At 39.3% G+C, this 19,072-nt stretch overlaps 1 protein-coding gene across 1 annotated transcript in view; it reads left to right on the top strand.

The window, feature by feature from the left end:
- LOC126284092 (activating signal cointegrator 1 complex subunit 3) overlaps positions 1–19,072 on the top strand; it is a 223,304-nt gene that overhangs the window by 11,831 nt on the left and 192,401 nt on the right. The window contains exons 3-5 of the mRNA XM_049982741.1: positions 3,578–3,729; positions 13,020–13,325; positions 18,009–18,146. Of these exons, the coding sequence (XP_049838698.1) occupies positions 3,578–3,729; positions 13,020–13,325; positions 18,009–18,146 (596 nt within the window). The remainder of the gene's footprint in view (positions 1–3,577; positions 3,730–13,019; positions 13,326–18,008; positions 18,147–19,072) is intronic.

The raw sequence follows: 19,072 nt of genomic DNA, 5'->3' as shown, positions 1-19,072 counted from the left end.
CACCCTTTTATACCATTACAGCTGTGTAAGTACTTCCCCTCCAGACATTCCATATTTTTCAAAGTCCCTAGTGGGTCAGTCTAACTGAATTTTTTTAACACTAGCTACATTACAATGCATTGCTTTTGTTCACTTATTCATAAACACAATTGCATTTCCTTGTATCACTATTGTCTTTGTGATCTTCGGTCCATAGACTGGTCTGATGCATTTCCACGTACTAGTCTACACTGTGCAAGGCTCATCATTTCCGCATAACTGGTGCAACCTACATCCACATAAACTGAACCAAGCCTTGGTCTCCCTATACAATTTTTTACCTCCCCAAACTTCCTTCATTATTAAATCGTCTATTCATTGATAACTTAGGATGGGTTCTAACAACTCTCTTTTTTTTATTAAAAAAAAATACCAAGGTGCACCATAAAATTCTTTTTCTGGCCAGTTTGGTTCAGTCGCCTTCTTTAGTTATCCAATCCACCAATCTAAGCTTCTGTATTTTTCTGTAGTGTTACATTTCAAAAGCTTGTGTTCACTTCTTGTCTGAACTGTTTATTGTGTGTATTTCTTTCATTTTAAGACTGCATCCCAGACGAATACTTACAGAAAAGCTGTCACAAAGATTAAATTTATTTTCAGTGTTGATAAATTTCTACAACAGTACCTCAACTTCAGCAGCTGCCACCCATTCCATACCAAGAACCTTCCATACAGCCTAGGTACCTTTGATCATAGCATCTGTAGTCATGAGCAGTCTGTATCCAAATATGCCAAGTGTCTCGCTAAGGGCTTCACAGGTCTAAATTACCTTTCCAACCTTGTACAGAAACAACTATCCTGAGCAGCCTTCTCTCTCCAGTCACCTGCCATCTCCCACATACCCCCTGTCCGCCCACAAAGGAGCACACCTCTCATGACTCAGTACCACCCAGGACTGGAGCAACTGAATCACATTCTCCACCAGGGTTTCAACTACCTCTTGCCATTAGGAATATCCTACCTACTATCATCTCCACCCCTCCCACAGTGGTATGCCTGCACCCACTGAACCTACACAATATCCTTGCCCATCCCTACTCCACACTACTCCCAACCTCTTGTCTAATGGCTCATATCCCTGCCATAGATCTAGATGCAAGATCTGTTTCATACATCCTCCAACCACCACCTACTCCAGTCCTCTCACAGGCATCTCCTATCCCATCAGAGGTAGGGCTGTCTGTGAAAGCAGCTATGAGATCTATAAAATAAGTTAGAACCACTAAGCTGCTTTCTGCTTGATCATGACAAATAACAAGCTGTCTGTCAGTCAGGCTATGGAGGGTGGAGACAGTGGCCATGTGTATGTGGGCTGTGAATGTGTGTGTGTGCTTTCTTCTTTTGGCTTAAATGTTTAGTAGACTTTTCATTGTCTGTGAGACAGGACGTTCTGTAAATGGTGAGTAGCAATCCGTCCTTTTGATTATATTGTTTTTAATAAATGCCTCTTTTCAGAAAAGTTTTCTTACTATTGTCACTATTATGATTATTGTAACAACTACTACTACTACGACCCATCCAGGTGTGACCTACAGACAGCCCTTCCTCATAGCATTAATTCTGTACATAACTTTCTCCTCCTCTCAAACATCACAGAAGCTCTCCCGCATCCCTTTATAGACTAGCACAGCTGAAGGAAAGGATATTTCAGAGTAATGGGTTTGCTGCAGTCTGGGGATTGCATATTAAAACTGAGTGTCCAAAAAACAAGGACTCAAACCTTGAGATTTGAGTATTAGTGTTGTGGACTTATTAGCCTACAGCTAGTACTATTATTCCAAAGTACTTGGATCTGTACAACTGTGCTTTCAAATCAACCTCTTGTATTTATTGCTACCATATTATTATTATTATTATTATTATTATTATTATTATTATTATTAACAATTCAAAATGGGACTCCTATATACTTCATAAATAACTACTTCTGATTTAACTTGCAGCTTTTTCAGTAATTTTTCTTTCAGGCAGAGAACTTCTGACCACTTTGCTCCAGTTTTCTTTGTTTTTTGTGAAGATGGAAAACCAAAACACATTTCAGAACATGTCTCTGTTCAGAATTTCATGTTCCTCACTATTCATTGCTTTCATATAACTTCTAATTCCTTCAGGCTACTTGCATCAAAGAAATTCTTTACTAGTTGACTTGTTTATTATCTCTTGTATATCCTATTTTCATTCATTGAAAACAAATGGCCTTAAAACAGCACTTTGCATTTTCTCATTATTGTATTTAAAGGTTCAGTTTTCTTGTTCAGATCTTCATTACACCTGTTCTTGTATGTACCATTGTGTTGCATTAGCCCCAGTATTTTTCTTAGTATTTTCGTCTCTTTTTTCCATGTCTTTTTTTTCCCCCTCCTACCTTTATCATACCCAGATGTTTGGCTGCATATAAACATTTTGGTTTTATTGCTGTATTATAATGCTTCAAATTATATGGATCTCTTATTGTAAGGATCTTTAGTCCACTCTAAGTCCATTACCAGCATACTTACCTGTGTTTATTAGCCTCCCTGTCGTACCCATTCCTTCACCAAGATATTTATATTTATTGACTCTGTTAATTTTTCTTTAATTTGTGTTCATGAAATTCGGAGCATCCTTTATGTATGTTATATATTCTGTTTTTCCATAAAATACTCGAAGAGTTGTTTATTGTGTAATTAATTTGAAAATTTGCATGTGTTTCTGAAAGAATAGTCACTATTGACAGTACACAGCTGCCCAAAATAATTCAAAAGTAGTTCATTGGATGCATATTCTTTGATATCACCTTTTAGGTATCGATCTACTACCCACTAGTAACATGTGAAAATTTGTTGCCACACTGGGACTGAAACCCAGCAAGCTGTCGCCTTGACCAGTTCAGCTATCTATGCACGCCTCCTGGACCGACCCAAACTTCCACATGTCACACTGTCCACATCCTTACACCATAGTCCACTGAATTCGTTACCTAAATTTCACAACAGTACTTGGATTCTTGCAACAAGGAGGATAAGAGAATGAGGGATCGTGGAGCATTTATGGGTAGCCGAACTAGTCAAAGTGACCTCCGGCAATAAGCAGGAAATCCAGGTTCGAGTCCCAGTTCCGCACAAATTTTTGTATGACACTGTTGGGCAGTAGATCTATATCTAGTACAGCTGATGTCAAGATTTGTGTCCAGAGAATTAATTTCAAATCATTCGAAAATGTTAATTTTTCTTGTTGCTGTTGCTAAGCATTTAATGACGAAGTTTTGAACAAGTTCTGGAGCTTATGAAAGAATATTGGCAATCTTCATTGATTCGTGACATAGTTCAGAATTGGGTTAAACCATACAACATTACTCCATAATGAGAACTTTCATGATGCTGTTAATTGGCTGCCACATAGTTCACAACATGTACAGCTTGGTTTTGTGTCCCATTGTCATTATATTTAACTCCTATAACCCGGCCAAGTTACCCACATGATGTGCTTCACTGTCTGCTAGGACACCAACATGATACCACTTTCTGTAAATTTGTTTGTTTATTGTGTTTTTATACAGGTGGTGACCAAAGCAAAGAAATTGTAGACGAAGCTGCTGCTTTCTTGCTTCACCTCTTCTTAAATGAAAGGATAGTAACTCAGAAACATCTAGCTGTATTGCGACAATCATTTGGATTTGTCACACCGGGACTTGCTGATAAGGCATTCGAGGTATGTTGCAGAGAGAAATTGATCTTGAAAGAGTGTGTGTTCATTAATTACATGTTTGAATTATGTATTAGGTTAAAAGAAACAGTGATGAAAAAGTGATTAAATTTCCCAAGAGGTGAATAAGCTGGCAACTACTTTTCTTCAAATTGCACAACTTTCATTAGAACCAGTAAGCAAGCATAAATATAGATGCAGGCAGTATTCTTAGCGTTTGGGACAGAAGGTCCTTTCTTTAGGGCAACAAAAAGGAAATGTAGAACAACCAGTACCCCGGCAGCAGCTGAGCTGTACTGCTGCTTGGCATTAGCGGGTAGATAGAGTGGTACAGGCTGGCGTGTGAGGTGAAAAGGAAGATGTGATGAACATGTGCTTACCAATTGACTGGTGCCTGTTGCTGTTGACTGATAGAGGGCACGTCATATCTAACATTGCCTTCTACAGTTATCAAGTTAAAGACATTTTCGCAGTATGTCTTCAGTGGCTCGTAAGAATGAAAAGTCATATGAAGAGACAAAATTTATGTTTCACTTTGTTTCTTAAACATTCTTTTCTGATTATTTAAAGAAATTTATTCTTGTTTTCACAGTGTTACATGATACATAATGTTCCAGTACATTCAGTTGTAACTTATTCCCAGTCATAACAAAATACGCTGGATTGTTACATTCTCTCTCCTTTATTATTATTTATTTATTTATTTATTTATTTATTTTGTTTGATTTCAAAAGCACTATGATGTCAAGACAAAGTGTGGCCTGATACAAGGAGAAACATTTATGGGTCACAAAGTGTTTGGCCAAACTGAACAAAGAGGAGATCGTGGGTTTGCTGCAAGTATGAAGTTTGGAAAGAGAGTGTTCCACGGCAACAAGGCCATTGGCTTGAGAAATCCTGATGTGCATGGACACAGCATTATAGTGACAATCAGAGAGTCTAATGGTAATGTGACTGAAACTTGTGAGGTGGTGGAGGAACTGATTAATGTCTTGGGTATTAAGTGCGGGGGAGAGGCAGGAAGTGCAAGTGAGGTAAAGCACTAAATTGAAGTGTATCACTAGTTACATGGGTAGTGTTAAAAACCAAGTATGTTCAGTCGTATCAAATTCAATTTTTCGTACTATTTTGTAACCTGTAAATGGCCAGCAGCAAATAAATCCTGTATATACAGACTGTAAACTTACTTGTTCCAAACCATTTCAAGAAAAGTTGTGCAAGTAATCTGTGAAACTAGCTAACTAACTAACTAACCAGCTAGCTAGCAGGCAGTTGGTTCAAGGTACTGTTATTCCATAGCAGAGGAATCATTGTGTGTCAGAGTTGCAACCGCCCGTAGTATGATAACTGGTAAGGAGACAGATGGAGTTTGTTTGTGGGACCTTGGGAGCTGGTAACAAGTGAGTTTATGGGGGTTGCTGGTTGGAAAAGGGAGGTAGACTCAGGCGAGGGACCTTATATTTTGAGTAGTTGTTGTAGATGCTGCTCAACTTCTGCAGGGGAAATGATAGGTAAGATTTGTAATTGAAGGTATCTGAAAGTAGTCTTGACACTCTCGGTAACGAAGTGCAGTTATTTGTGACTGTTGTGGTAAAGCCCTTGCAAATGGGAAGAATGACACACTCATGATTAATTTTTAGATCATGAGTGGTTGAAACTGATGTTGTGTTTCTCATGAGCTGGTAGGTCTTCAATGCAGCTGCCTAGTAAAGAAAATGTGTGCATACAAAATAGCAGAACAGACATACAGTTGCACTGAATACTTCTTTGTGGACAGAATTCAGTATGTCGTTCTTAATGGACAGGCAGTGCCACAAGCAAAGGCATTGCCTGATGTATTTAGACTCGCTGGGCTCATGGTGCATATAAATGAACAACTGGGTAACGTCCACATTCACATCGATGTACAGGAAGTGACACCATTAGAAATGTGTTACGAAATGCAGAGGGACTTGAAGATGATTGGTGCCTGGTTCAAGAACTGGCATCTAACTTTGAACACACATAAATGTAATGTAATGTTCATAAATAGGATAAAGGACCTGATACTGTTTGACTGAAAAAACAGTACCGATTACTCATATCAGTCATGGCCTTCAAGTGTCTTGTGGTTTTTGTCCAGAGTAATTGAAAGTGGGATGACAACATACACCTAGTCGTACCGAAGACAGATGTCAGACTCAGAATTATTGGACGAATACTAAAAAGAAGTGTAATCTACACTTGAAAGGGATCACTTACAAAATCCTCATTTGATTAGTTATTGAGTATTTTTTGTTAGTCTGCAGCCCTTACTGAGCTGCACAGTTCCTCCTGGGTTGCTTTAGTTGGTGTAAGAATGGCACAGAAATGTTCTACAGAATGCAATAGGAGATGTCACAAGAAGTATGTTACACACATCCCAAGAGCCCATTGTCCAGAGCAGGCCCAGAAACATACCACTTCTTTCAACATACATCTCGCATAATGACCACGATGCTGAAATTAGGGAAAGTGTTGTTCATACAGATGGGTGCTGACAGTCTTTCTCCCCATGTACCATGCTTAAATGTAATAGGAAGGAGGAAAATAATACTGGTGCACAATGTAGTCCCTGCCACACACTGTTCGGCACCTCACAGATTACAGTTGTATGTACAGTTGGAGGTGTAGAACAGCTGTTCTTTCCATAGCTGCAGCATTGATTCATTAGGAAGGAAGTTGAAGCTAGGTGGAAAACCAGAATTTCCTTTTTAAGTTGCTAAGGAATGAGAGGATAGACGGGGAAGTGGGAAGGAAGCATCAGGCTTGGACCAAGCTTGAAACAAGTGAAGACATGGCTCAGTTTGTTCTGTGGACTAGCTATGGCAGAGAATAGCTCCACTGAAGGAACAGTGTAAAGGAAAGTAGATCCTTTACAAATACAGCATGTTTAAAATTGAGTTTTGGATTGTTAGTGAGGCCTTCTGAGACAACTGAGAATTCTGCAGGGATGTGGTTTTTGAAGACAGGCCACAGTGGTGAAACTTCCTGGCAGATTAAAACCATGTGCCGGACCGAGACTCGAACTTGGGACCTTTGCCTTCGTGGGCAAATGCTCTACCAACTGAGCTACCAAAGCATGACTCACACCCCATCCTCACAGCTTTACTTCTGCCAGTACCTCGTCTCACAGTAGTGTTGGGAGTCAAAAGAGGATATTCATAAGTAGTGGCTTCTATGTGAGATAGTCAGGCAGCTAAGCAGGGTCTGGTAGCATTGAGATGTTGACAGAGTTTGTTGGGACTGATGGTTTCCTTGGTGGGTGGTGGGAATGATACTCCCAGCGGGTAGTAAGACAGTGTTTGCTCATACAATGTTATAATGCCAAGTTCCTTAAGAAGCAGTATACCAAGTTCCAGATAGGAGTATGTTTGAGTAATTGCTGTTTTTAAATAAGTTATATCAGTAGACATTGAAAAGAAAATAATGGAAAATAATGCGAAATCCCGGATGGAATAAAACAATATGTAATTGGACAGATTGCTGCTCACTACATAGAGAAGGCAGTAAGTGGCAGGCAGGTGCATTGAAAGAAAACTGCTTGATATTAGCAGCTGCTGGACTAATGTAAGTCATTTTTATAATGCAGAGAAAACACACACTCACACATTCGGACATTTTTGTCTACATCTGATGAAAGACTCAGTCCGATAGCTGATAACATCAGGTGTCCTCGTTTCCGTGTACCTGTCTGCCTTTCATTGCCTCCACTGCAGTGAGTAGCATTCTGTACTATCATACAAATATTATTACAATGTAGTTATAGAAACTCTGAGTTTTATTCTATTTAGAACAACTAAAGACAGTGACTGGATGTACAGGGAAGTAAATTAAAAGGAGAGCAAAAATATCATAGCTGCTTTTTTGTAAACTTTGCGAAGTTTTCAAAACAAAGCTTCTGATACATGTGTAATAGAAAGTGTACTGTCAGAATGTATTACGGCAGTGGGCATCTAAACTAAACTCCATCAAAACAGGTCTTGGAAGATTCAACAGTACTTACTGTCTGCCGTGTCATCCTGAGCGTGAAGGTGTTACTGGATGCGGATATGGAGGGGCACTTGGTCAGTACACCGCTCTCCCGGCCGTATGTCAGTTTATGAGACCAGAGCCGCTACTTCTCAATCAAGTAGCTCCTCAATTTGCATCGCAAGGCCTGAGTCACTCCACTTGCCAACAGTGCTTGGCAGACCCTTACCCATCCTGGAGGAGATTTGATACAGTCAGAGTTGGCAGGTTGTGCTACAGGTATGTTATGTAGTTGTGTTGACAGGACAATATAATGTATAAAAGGAGAAGATAAACAGAATGGAAAGGTAGAGGAGAAACAGAATCCCAGATTGAAACCCCTGGCGTGCCTGAGAGAGCAAAGTTTTCAGTTGTTTGGAGAATCAGCTGTTAAAACAGAAAGTGTTAAGATTGTGCAGCACTGACTGCCATGTATGTAGGTAGCATTTGAAGAATAGAGTAGAAGAAATAATGAGGAACATTGAGTTCTAGACAAGAAAAGAAAGATAGCAACAAAATGCAAGACAGATGTAAAATGTAAACTTTCATATCTAGAAGTGTCACAATTACCAAAATATCCCAGTCTATTACACGGTGTTCAGATGAATTTCTTCCTGGAACTCAATGTTTCAGCACTGTCTGTAGAGAGCATTTTCAAGGGGTTGTAGCATAGGTCCAGTGTACACATTGGCTCTACTGACAGGTATAAAATTCCATTCTGTGCGCTTGCACATAAAAGTGTGAAGTTGTGTTTTGAAAATTTGTATGCAATTGGTCGTTGCCAGTTGATGTTGTTCACCGTTGGTGTCACCCCATGGTGGAAGAGTGTTACCTATCTTATTCAGCATGGGATTCCAGATAACATTTAGTTTCACACACCCCTTCTTCTGGTTAAAAATGTTGTGGTGTATAGCAAACTCTATAGAGTTTTTCATGTTACTCACTTGTGACTGCTGTAATAGTCTTTTCAAATTGAATCAGGTGGTCTTCTAGCTGCAAAGCATGTTCCACAACAACTGATCTCTGTTTCTCCCCTTTTGCAGTTGCTGTTGCGGTCTAATTGTCATTTTTCAATGCCCCCTTTTTTTAGTAGTAATATTGGTACCCTTGTACATGTCTCCTCAATTGCAGTTCCCACTGATCCAGCAGTTTACAGGCATGTTTGGCTAACTCTGGGTTTTCTGCAACTTCCTCAATGATTTGTAGGTCACAGTGGTGCTCTGCTTTGTCAAGATCTTTCCTTGCACTCAGTAATATCTTATAATGAACAGCAGGAAACCTTGGATGTTTCAGTCATTTGTACATCACCATGGTCTTTTTCTGTTCTCTTTTTGTGGACGTCTTAATGTTCTTACTATCTTAGTGGGCAAATATCCATTCCTGAGCAATGTTGGTGAAGTATTCTGATTCTGCATTGAGCAGCTCTGGTTCCTTGTTCTATCCTCTAATTTTTTTACACCATCTTTCTTTCACTGTGTGTGGCGATTTTCATTCTCTTGTAGGTAATGGTCTATAGGCATTTTTGATGTGTTTGCAGTATACAGTGAGCCATCCGCTGTGACCGAGCTGTTCTAGACGCTTCAGTCCGGAACTTTGCTGCTGCTACAGTGGCAGGTTTCTAATCCTGCCTCGGGCATGGATGTGTGTGATGTCCGTAGGCTAGTTAGGTTTAAGTAGTTCTAAGTCTAGGGGAGGGACTGATGACCTCAGATGTTAAGTGCCATAGTGATTAGAGCTATTTGAACCATTTTGCAGTATACCATGTGGCACAAGCTTCTTTCTTTTTTCTTGAACATTAGAACTTCAAGGAAATGTAATCTGCCATCTACATCTTGCTCCATAGTGAATTGAAGCCTCAGGTTAAACTAATCAAAATGTTAATGAAAATGACCTTGTTCCTCTTTGCCACGTCTCCACTACACAGATGTTACAACCCTCATAAAGAAACCATGTACCAGATTTTTTTTTTTTTTTTTTTTTTTTTTTTTTTTTTTTTTTTTGCAGTTCCTAATACCTGTTCCTCTCCTTTTATTAAAGATCGATGCTGTAACTGGGCTTAAGGGGCTTTCCACATCGATGTCACTCGTCTGTTTGGAAGACTCATTGTTGCTTCAGAGTATATGATTGAGACACAATATTTAAAACAGTTCTGCAACATTGCAAGGAAGAACCTGATCCAGCTGTTCCAACATCTCATTAACTGGAACTACTGTAAACAATACACCACATCAAAACTGGCTAATATGTCCTCCAGCTAAACCATGATACCATATAATTTATTGATGAAATGTGCCAAATTCTTACTGTAAGAGTCTTAATTGACCTACAAGCAGTCATAACAGTGTTGCTGAGACCTCGGTAATCGTGTGAGAAACGGTACTGCTTACTATAGGCCTCAGCCGATCATTTTCTTTTTCATTTTTCGTTTACCCAAGAGAGTCTGAGTGCTAGTGCAACTGAACTGAACAAACATTTCTGAGTGCTCCACTCGATTGATGATTTTATTAACCACGTAACAGTTCTAAGAACTTTGTCAGTGGGGTCCTTACTAAGCTTCTGACATTTATGTAGATCTAATAACTTTAGTCTTATTGTGATTGTCACCCATATCACAACTGCTGTTCCATTTCTCTTATCAGTGGGGAGTATGGAAATACTATCACCCTCATGCAGGTGTTTTGTAGCATTCCTCTCACCCACGATTACATTACTTTTTAGAGGCTCCATGTGAGCTAATACTCTTATGCTTCTATATGTATTCCTTCAGCTGGTAGCACGTTCACATTGTGAGTGCCTTTTTTCATGCTGGCTGTGATTTCCTCCGTGGGCACAACTTGAAGGCTAATAACAAAGTTTCTACCCTGTTATCAATTTATTTAAACTTTCATTATTAGGCGGTGAGAGATCTGTACTTGCACAAGAGTGGAAATTTTGCCATTAGTCCATGAGTAGTTTACTTGCTTCATCTTTGTCTGAACCACAACGCAGGTTGAATATTTTACTTACACTTATTAAGTGTGCAGATTTAAGAGTTGTCACAGATTATAATTTGTAGCCAAAAGTACGAATAGCTATATCTGCACTGTTAACAGCTTCATGAGAAAAATCACTTGAGGTGGAGAAAAAAAAAAGTGTATGGGATCACTCAAAACTTTGTGTCACCAGAAAAGCGACTTAAACCAAATCCTAGTAAAATAAACCTTTGTATTTTTCCATTTTCACATCGAACAATCCTCGAGGAAGCTGACGCCTCCAGTTGAAGTACGATATGGGAACACTGAGGTAGCACAACTTACGTTTGAGTTACCCTAATCAGAGCTCTGACTTCACAGGAACTTTGTTCTGAGACTGAATTGAAGATCAGTGGTTGAAATAAATTCTTCAAAAGTTGACTAGCATGACTTCGGGAGTCAAAGCATAATTTGTGAAAACTACAGGTGTGACCATCATTTTTCTGCTGGCAAGTATGCTAGCATAGTGTGGTGTAAATTGGCACATACCAAGAAACTGGACTGTGCTCAAAATAAAATGCAACAGATTGATACCTGGCTGCTTACAACACCCATGACTGAGAAACTGAGGATGAAGGACAACAGGCCGATTCAATGTTTATAGGTTTCAGAAATGCAGCGGACACCATACTGCAGACTGTTAAAAACATTGTGTGTTTACAGAATAGGCTCCCAGGTATGTAACTGGCTCAAATACTTCGTAAGTAATAGAACCCAGTATGGTGTCCTCAGTGGTGAGAGTTCATCTGAGACAGGTAACATCAGGAGTGCTCCAGGTAAGTGTGATAGGACCATTGATATTTTCTGTATACATAAAATGACCTGGCAGACAGGATGGGCAGCAATCTGTGGTTGTTCACTATTGATGCTGTGGTGTACAGGAAGGTGCCGAAGATAAGTGACTGTAGGTTGATACAAGATGACCTAGATAATATTTCTAGTTAGTGTGATGAATGGCAGCTGGCTCTTAATGTAGAAAAATGTTAATTAATTTGGAGGAGTAGGAAAGACAGACCTATAATGTTCAGATACAGCATTAGTAGTGTTCTACTTCACACAATCACGTCGTCTAAATATTTGTGTGTAATGTTGCAAATTGATATGAAATGGAATGAGCATGTGAGGACTGGTAGGGAAGGCGAATGGTAGACTTTGGTTTATTGGGGGAATTTTAGGAAAGTGTGGTTCATCAGTAAAGGAGACCACATATAGGACACTAGTGCAACATATTCTTGAGGAGTATTGCTCTAGTGTTTTGTGGCTCTGCACCAGGTTGGATTGAAAGAAGATGACAAAGCAATTCAAAGGTGAGCTGCTAGATTTCTTACCAGTAAGTTTGATAAGCATTCAAAGTGTTACAGATATGCTTTGCTAGCTCAAGTGGGAATCCCTGTTGGGAAGAAGACATTCATTTACGACTACTGAGGAAGTTTTGAGAACCGACATTTAAAGCTGACTGCAGGATGCTCCAATTGCCGCCAACATACATTTCACATAGGGACCAGGAAGATAATATACAAGAAATTAGGACGCATGAGGAGGCAAATAGACAGTTGTTTTCCCTTGCTCTTCTACATGTGGAACAGGAAAGGAAGCAAATAGCTGTGGTACAGGGTACCCTCCATCAAGCACCGTACGGTGACTTATGGAGTATGTATGTAGATGTAGAAACTTTGTCATTGCATTCACACTAATCAACAAGGGAAATGGCAGCCTACAAGGAGAGGGAAGAGCCAGACTACCCACTTCTGTAAGACACCCACTTCATGGTGTACAAATGGCCTTTCCATGAGTTGAGTGGAGCAACAGTATTATTAGAACTTCTACCACCTTTGAGAGATGAGCCACTTCCCAGATAGAGAAAACCCCCACTGAATCCCATAAACAGAAGAGCTCTTGGCTGGATCTGAGGAGAGTTGGACCACTTGGAAATCTGGTACTTGACTTGGGCCTTTTTGTTGCTAGTTGCAACAAAACTGTGTACAGCTTGGGTTCCCTAGATCTTGCAAGTATGGTCTCGCACAGATTATTACATGCTGTCCTCAATGCCCAGAGGGGAGCTTATATCGGTGGAGCCAAGTGGAGTGGACTTGAACCATTTCTGGGCTAAAATGGTGTAGGGCTTCAACTTCTGGTCATTTATTAGTGTTTAGTTACTGCTGCTGCTGCTGATTATTATTATTATTATTATTATTATTATTATTATTATTATTATGTATAAAGAACTTATACATATTGCAATTTTTTTTACTCCAGTGTGTGAAGAAGATTCGCCAGGAATTGCCGGATGATCTACCAGACTACCTGTCGTATGATGGCAGTGGGACCAGTCGTAAGCGAACCCGACCCGCTTATATAGTGCTTCCAAAGTTACCTGAACTGAACATCTACCTCCCAGACACAAGCTCCCTTGCAGATCTCACTCCATCTGTTGGGGCTAAAGCACTTCCTGCTGGTTTCAGCATGGGATATGAAGCTGTCAAGGCTCTGCACAGCAGTGCTATTAATGGGGCAGATACGAGCCCCCAGACCAATAGAAAGTTTGCTTCAAAACACGCCAAGGTAAGTATGGCAGCCTAACACTCTGGAATTACTTGCATAATTTAACTCTCTGAGATGTATGATGTAGCCGTGCTCCATCTGCCAGTATAGTAGTTTTGGCAAGACCCACATTTTAACTTGCAGACACCACCTCTGTTATATTTATTAGTCTTTTTTTTTTCCAGAGAGAGAGGGAGACATGAACCGCACTTTTCTTAGTGCGGAAGCCTACTCTATCATTGGCGTTTTTAAATGCTTGTGCAGTCTTATCATGAAATGAACTAAGTTGTGAATGATGATTTTTTTTTTTAAACTCACCTATAGTTTACATGTGGTTCATGGCAAAAAATAGGATGGGATAACCTACATATTTTTCCTGACCTACTTGGGTAACAGAGTGGAGTGCACACTCGTGTACATTGTCGCAGGGGTTTAATTCCATTAGCCTATCTAACATAGCAGGAAAATAAGGGTATTTATCCATCAAAGTGTGGCTAGAATCTTCCCTAATGATAACATCAATTATGGTTGATTTGCACTAAACATTTGTGACTGCTAGTTTGTTATCTAGCTGTGAAACTTGAGTTTCTACTGGTCAATAAATGTGCAAACAGATTTTGGGAAATCGGTTCCGCGATGTCTTCTACAGCCACAGATATTTCATGAGGTCCACAATTTTTTATTTTCAAGGCACAAAGACAACAAAAACACACACACAGACATTGGAAACAGTAGTGACACTACACAACCAGAGATGACCAACATCAGAAGCTATTGATATTAATTACCAATGCTTGCAGTAGCGTTAACTCTGTCCTTTAGTTGTTTGACCTGGGGGGGGGGGGGGGGGGGTAGAAGAGAGAGAGAGAGAGAGAGAGAGAGAGAGAGTAGAATTCTAAGCAGCATTTAAGCAGAAACTTTAATCTCTATTTACATGATCATTTGCTAATTAATTGCAACCATCTCCTTAATAACACTTTACTCGTTAATTGATGTACCTGCCAGAATCTCTGTGTTCCTATATTCCATAGGATGGCCGGTGACAAAGCATAAGTTGGATTTGAGGAGTGGGTGGGTTGATTTGGTGGAAGAGACCAAACAGAGAGGTCATTGGTCTCATTGGATTAGGGAAGGATGGGGAAGGAAGTCGGCCATGCCCTTTCAAAGGAACCAGCCCAGAATTTGCCTGAAGCGATTTAGGGAAATCAAGGAAAACCTAAATCAGGGTGGCCGGACATGGGACTGACCCTTCGTTCTCCACCTCATTATTTTCATTATTCACCCATTCCGTGGTTGGTCAGTAGTGCAATGCATATCTTATCTGTCTTTCGCTATAACCAATTTGGCGAAAGGTGACTTCAAGGAAGCTAATTCAGCTGACTAACTTCCAGTATCTGAAATGACATGGGCAGTATGAGCCAAGGCACTCAGTACTCTTCACATTCAGTCAGGTAGTGACAAATATCAGCCATTGGATACAAATCAATGAGAATTGTTTCCCCAATGTATTGTCAACCTTTCTCCTGACCAATGCATCAAGGAAGGGAAGGCAGCCATCCTTTCCAGCCTTTAATGTAAGGGAATGTTTGGTGATTTGAATTCAGATGTTCTAAAAAGAGTTTAATTTCTCACTTCCATGAGCCTAAACAACAGAAGTAGCATCTACATATCTGAAAGGTGGGGGTGGGGGTGGGGGGGAGCCCACACGCAGGTTTAATGCATCTGACTCCAAGGCATGTTCTTCAAAATCTTCCATAAACAAATTGGAAATAATTGGTAACAAGGGGCTTCCCCTCACATACGTCTCTGTCTGTTTATAGAACTGGTCATTAAATAAAAAGGAAGTGGAAGTCAACACATGTGAAAATACATTTGTTAATTTAACACCAAATTAACCTCAGTTAACCATACCAAACCAGAAGAGTAATATGAGTGAAGAGAGAGACCACATCAGAACTCAGCTAAAATAACAGAATCATTGAAATGCAGTCCTTGTAATCGATGTCCTCTCAGATGCTATTACATTACTCCTGGACGAACGTACCTCAGTCAACACACAATGTGCTTCTCTCCTAACGCCCTCAGCATCATAAGGAGTTAGCTTAAAAACAGCCTGTTCGACGCAACTTAAAAAAAAAAAAAAAAAAAAAAAAAAAAAAAAAAAAAAAAAAAAAACCTGGCAAATGCTTGGGTGTCATTGCAAAGCCCAAACCTTCCCCTACCACAGATAAACATTTGTCATCCAAAATTACTTCTGTATCTCTACGAAATTGATCTCGGAATGTCAAGATGTAGTTGTACACTCTGATCCACAGAAAAATTGAAACTTTGCTGAATTCCTGGCAGTTACAGAGCAAAATTTCCAGTCAGAATGTGAGGAAAGAGCACCATCCAGCCACTCCCAACGAAATGCTAAAATTTTCAGAGCTATCATTAAGTAAGCCAAAACAATTCCTGGGTCACAGAATCCAACTAGTGGCGTTTATAATAAATTCTTTAATGGACAAGAGGTAAAAGAGTGCATGTAATTAATGACAGGAAAATTAATATAATTTACAATTTTGGCCAATGTTGGAACAACACGATGCTCAGACAACTTGCAGGAATGCTGCCAGGTCACACCATCTTTATTGAAATGTCAAGATAAGTAAGTAGTTCATTTTTCTCTATCTCAGTGGTGAGCTTTATATGTGGCTGCAAGATATTAATTTTAGTGAACTCGTGGATTTCATCTTCACCGCCTTTTAAATAAAACGACAATATCGACCATTTATCAACAGCATACAAAATTTAAAAAAAAAAAAAAAAAAAAAAAAAAAAAAAAAAAAAAACAGGATAGAAACCGAAGAATTTAATGTCGAGGATCTTCTTGGAGGCCATTACTCAAAAGTAATAAAGTGTCTTGAAATTGCATTTCTAATTGAGTGTTCCATTAGTTTTTGTGCGTGCACATGTGTTTTTGTATGTTTGTTTTGTCTAATTTGGTTGAAAGCTTACTTGTTTGACAGTCTTTTTGAAGTGCATATCTGCCAGTCAACATGGCTATATGGTGAGTAGCAGTCTATCCCTTTCATAATATTGTAATTATTCCATCCTGGATTTTCCATTGTTTTTTTTTTTATTATTTTATAAACCAGTTTTCAGCTGTTATACCATCGTCGAGCTTGAAAATAACCATCTTTGATACTCTGTAGAAGCACTATTTTAAAATATTTGGTCACACAAAAATTTCAAAGCCACAAATGTCTTCTTATCTGATGATGGCATAACAGCTGGAAACCAGATTGTAAAGCAATTAAATACTGTAGAATACTACACCAGTGTTGTGTGTTTTTTGTTCATAATTAATTTGAAACATTGGAGAAAGTAGTGCTGAAAATAAGGTTGCCTTCAGCATTACCTTTTTGACAATACATTGTAACTAAGGAGGTGGGTCTGGCATTTCAAAAGGATAAAGTGATTGATAAAAATTTGTTTAGTAATATATTTAGTTGAACTAAAGTGGTCTTCCATTAGTGTTCTTGCTTCCCACGCGCGGGGTCCCAGGTTTGATTCCTGGTGGGGTCAGGGATTTTCTCTGCCTCGAGATGACTGGGTGTTGTTGTGTTTTCTTCATCATCATCATTCATCCCCATTAAGGTCGGAGGAAGGCAATGGCAAACCACCTCCGCTAGGACCTTGCCTAGTACAGCGGTGCAGTTCTCCCGCATCGTCCCCTACGCTCCTCGGAGTATGGGACGTCATCGTCATCATCATCATCATCATCATGAAGAGTTATTTATGAAAACATAATATGTATTAACATTACTGCATTGGATTCAATGTGTTTCCTTTACTTCTTTTCTTTCTTAATCCCCTCTCAAAACAAATATTTATCCAATTATGCATAGTATTCATTTACAACACAAATAACCCCCTGTACCCAACAAGAATTCCTATCCTTGAAGCTGATTTGCAGGTATAAAGAGCAGCAAAAATCTTTCTATGAGGTTGTGCACCAACATGCGTTGTTTGGATGCACTTGTTTCCAAGCTACTCTTGATTGCATCTACTTCAACACACTATGCAAACTGTCTAATGATGTTTTGAAATAAGAACCAGTCATTATTTTGCAATTTTCCAGATAGTCAATCAAGAGTATAGCATCTATCTCCCCCCTCCACACACACACACACACACACACACACAGAGAGAGAGAGAGAGAGAGAGAGAGAGAGAGAGAGAGAGAGAGAGAGAGAGAGAGAGAGAAGGGCCAGTATCACTTTAATGAGAACAAAACTGTTCATCACTTTGAACTGTCTGTGTGGATGCTAATTTTGTACCCATGACACAAAACTAAATTCACACACTTAGTATTTTTGATCTGAAGTCAACGAACATGCCACTCATAGCATACAAACTTCTTCAATCCTCAGTCAGTCCTAGAATTTTTTCTGTCTCTCATCACTTCTTTCACCTCTGGCAATGATCTGTCAGTATGAAAAAGTCATGCTACACCATGGTTTGTAGTCCACATTAAACAGTAACTCCCTCTCTAACTGGCCAGTTGTCAGATCTCGTCTGCTTTGTGCTTGTAGCTTTTATAATTCTTGTTTACTGATAGTGTCATTGCTGTAGTTACTAACACAAGGAGGTAACTTCAATATCATTATTTTAGCTTTTCTATGGGACCGAGCTGTATATTTACTGCTATTAATTTTTCAGTATGGTGTGTCGTGGTTGGAAGATCAGATAAAGAAGTATGAAGGCAAGGTTGTCTCAGCCTTTTCGACACAGGAACTGTGTGACACAATTTTAATGATGCTGAAGTCTACACGTAGCAACGAGGAGCTTCAGAATGAGGTATACTGCTTTTTCAGCTAAACATTTCATTGATCATCCTATACTTTCATAGCATTATAGTTTTGTAAATAGTTTACGCAAGTTGTAGATTTTTCATTGAAAAAAAAAGTAGTTGCAGTTGATAAAGAGCTGTGGCTCCATCCAGGGTCATGTATTGTGCCTATTAAGTAACATTAAACTGTAAACAAATGACATTAGCACTTCATTGGTGTGTATACCTGACCAGGATTCAAATGATGTCTTCTGTGGGCAGCATGCTACAAATTACATCTTACAAACACAACTCCAGTTTTAACTTTTCACACGCTATTCCACAACACACTGTACACTTTGCATAGAGTAGGACATGTATGAAGTGACATGTGATGCATATGTCTCATGGAGTATAAGTTTTTGGAGGCATGTTTTGTTTAAAATACATGTTGTCAGATGGAGATCGCAAAATATTTGTACACTTACACAGCTATGATTAGCCATAGCCATAGTTTTCTTTCCCTTCTGTATGGCATTTCAATACTATTCGTTTTCCTTTATTTCTTTGGCACACCATTAGTTCTATACTACTCAGTTTTCATTGGAAAACATTTGTTGAAGATTGAGAGGAATGTATGTTTGAATAAGTGAATCAACTATTGTATCTTACTTAAAAAGAAGGTTATTTAGCATCTTCTAGACTGTAGTTGCCATTGGTTTTGACAAATCGCAGGTTCCAGTTTATCTCTTGCAACAGGAATTTGGACCATTCACAATTTTACAGTGTGCCTTGTAGCCCACGGGTGATTGGCCTTTTCACATCCCAAAACAGTATTAGCATCAGATTCCATACTGTGTGTGTGTGTGTGTGTGTGTGTGTGTGTGTGTGTGTGTGTGTGTGTGTTTTGTTTGAAGAAATTGGGTAAATATAGTGTGCTACTGCAGAAGCTGAA

This window comes from Schistocerca gregaria, chromosome 8, assembly GCF_023897955.1.
Source record: "Schistocerca gregaria isolate iqSchGreg1 chromosome 8, iqSchGreg1.2, whole genome shotgun sequence".
Taxonomy (NCBI): domain Eukaryota; kingdom Metazoa; phylum Arthropoda; class Insecta; order Orthoptera; family Acrididae; genus Schistocerca; species Schistocerca gregaria.
Note: the sequence above shows the minus strand (reverse complement) of the source record. Positions and strands in the feature narration are given on the sequence as shown.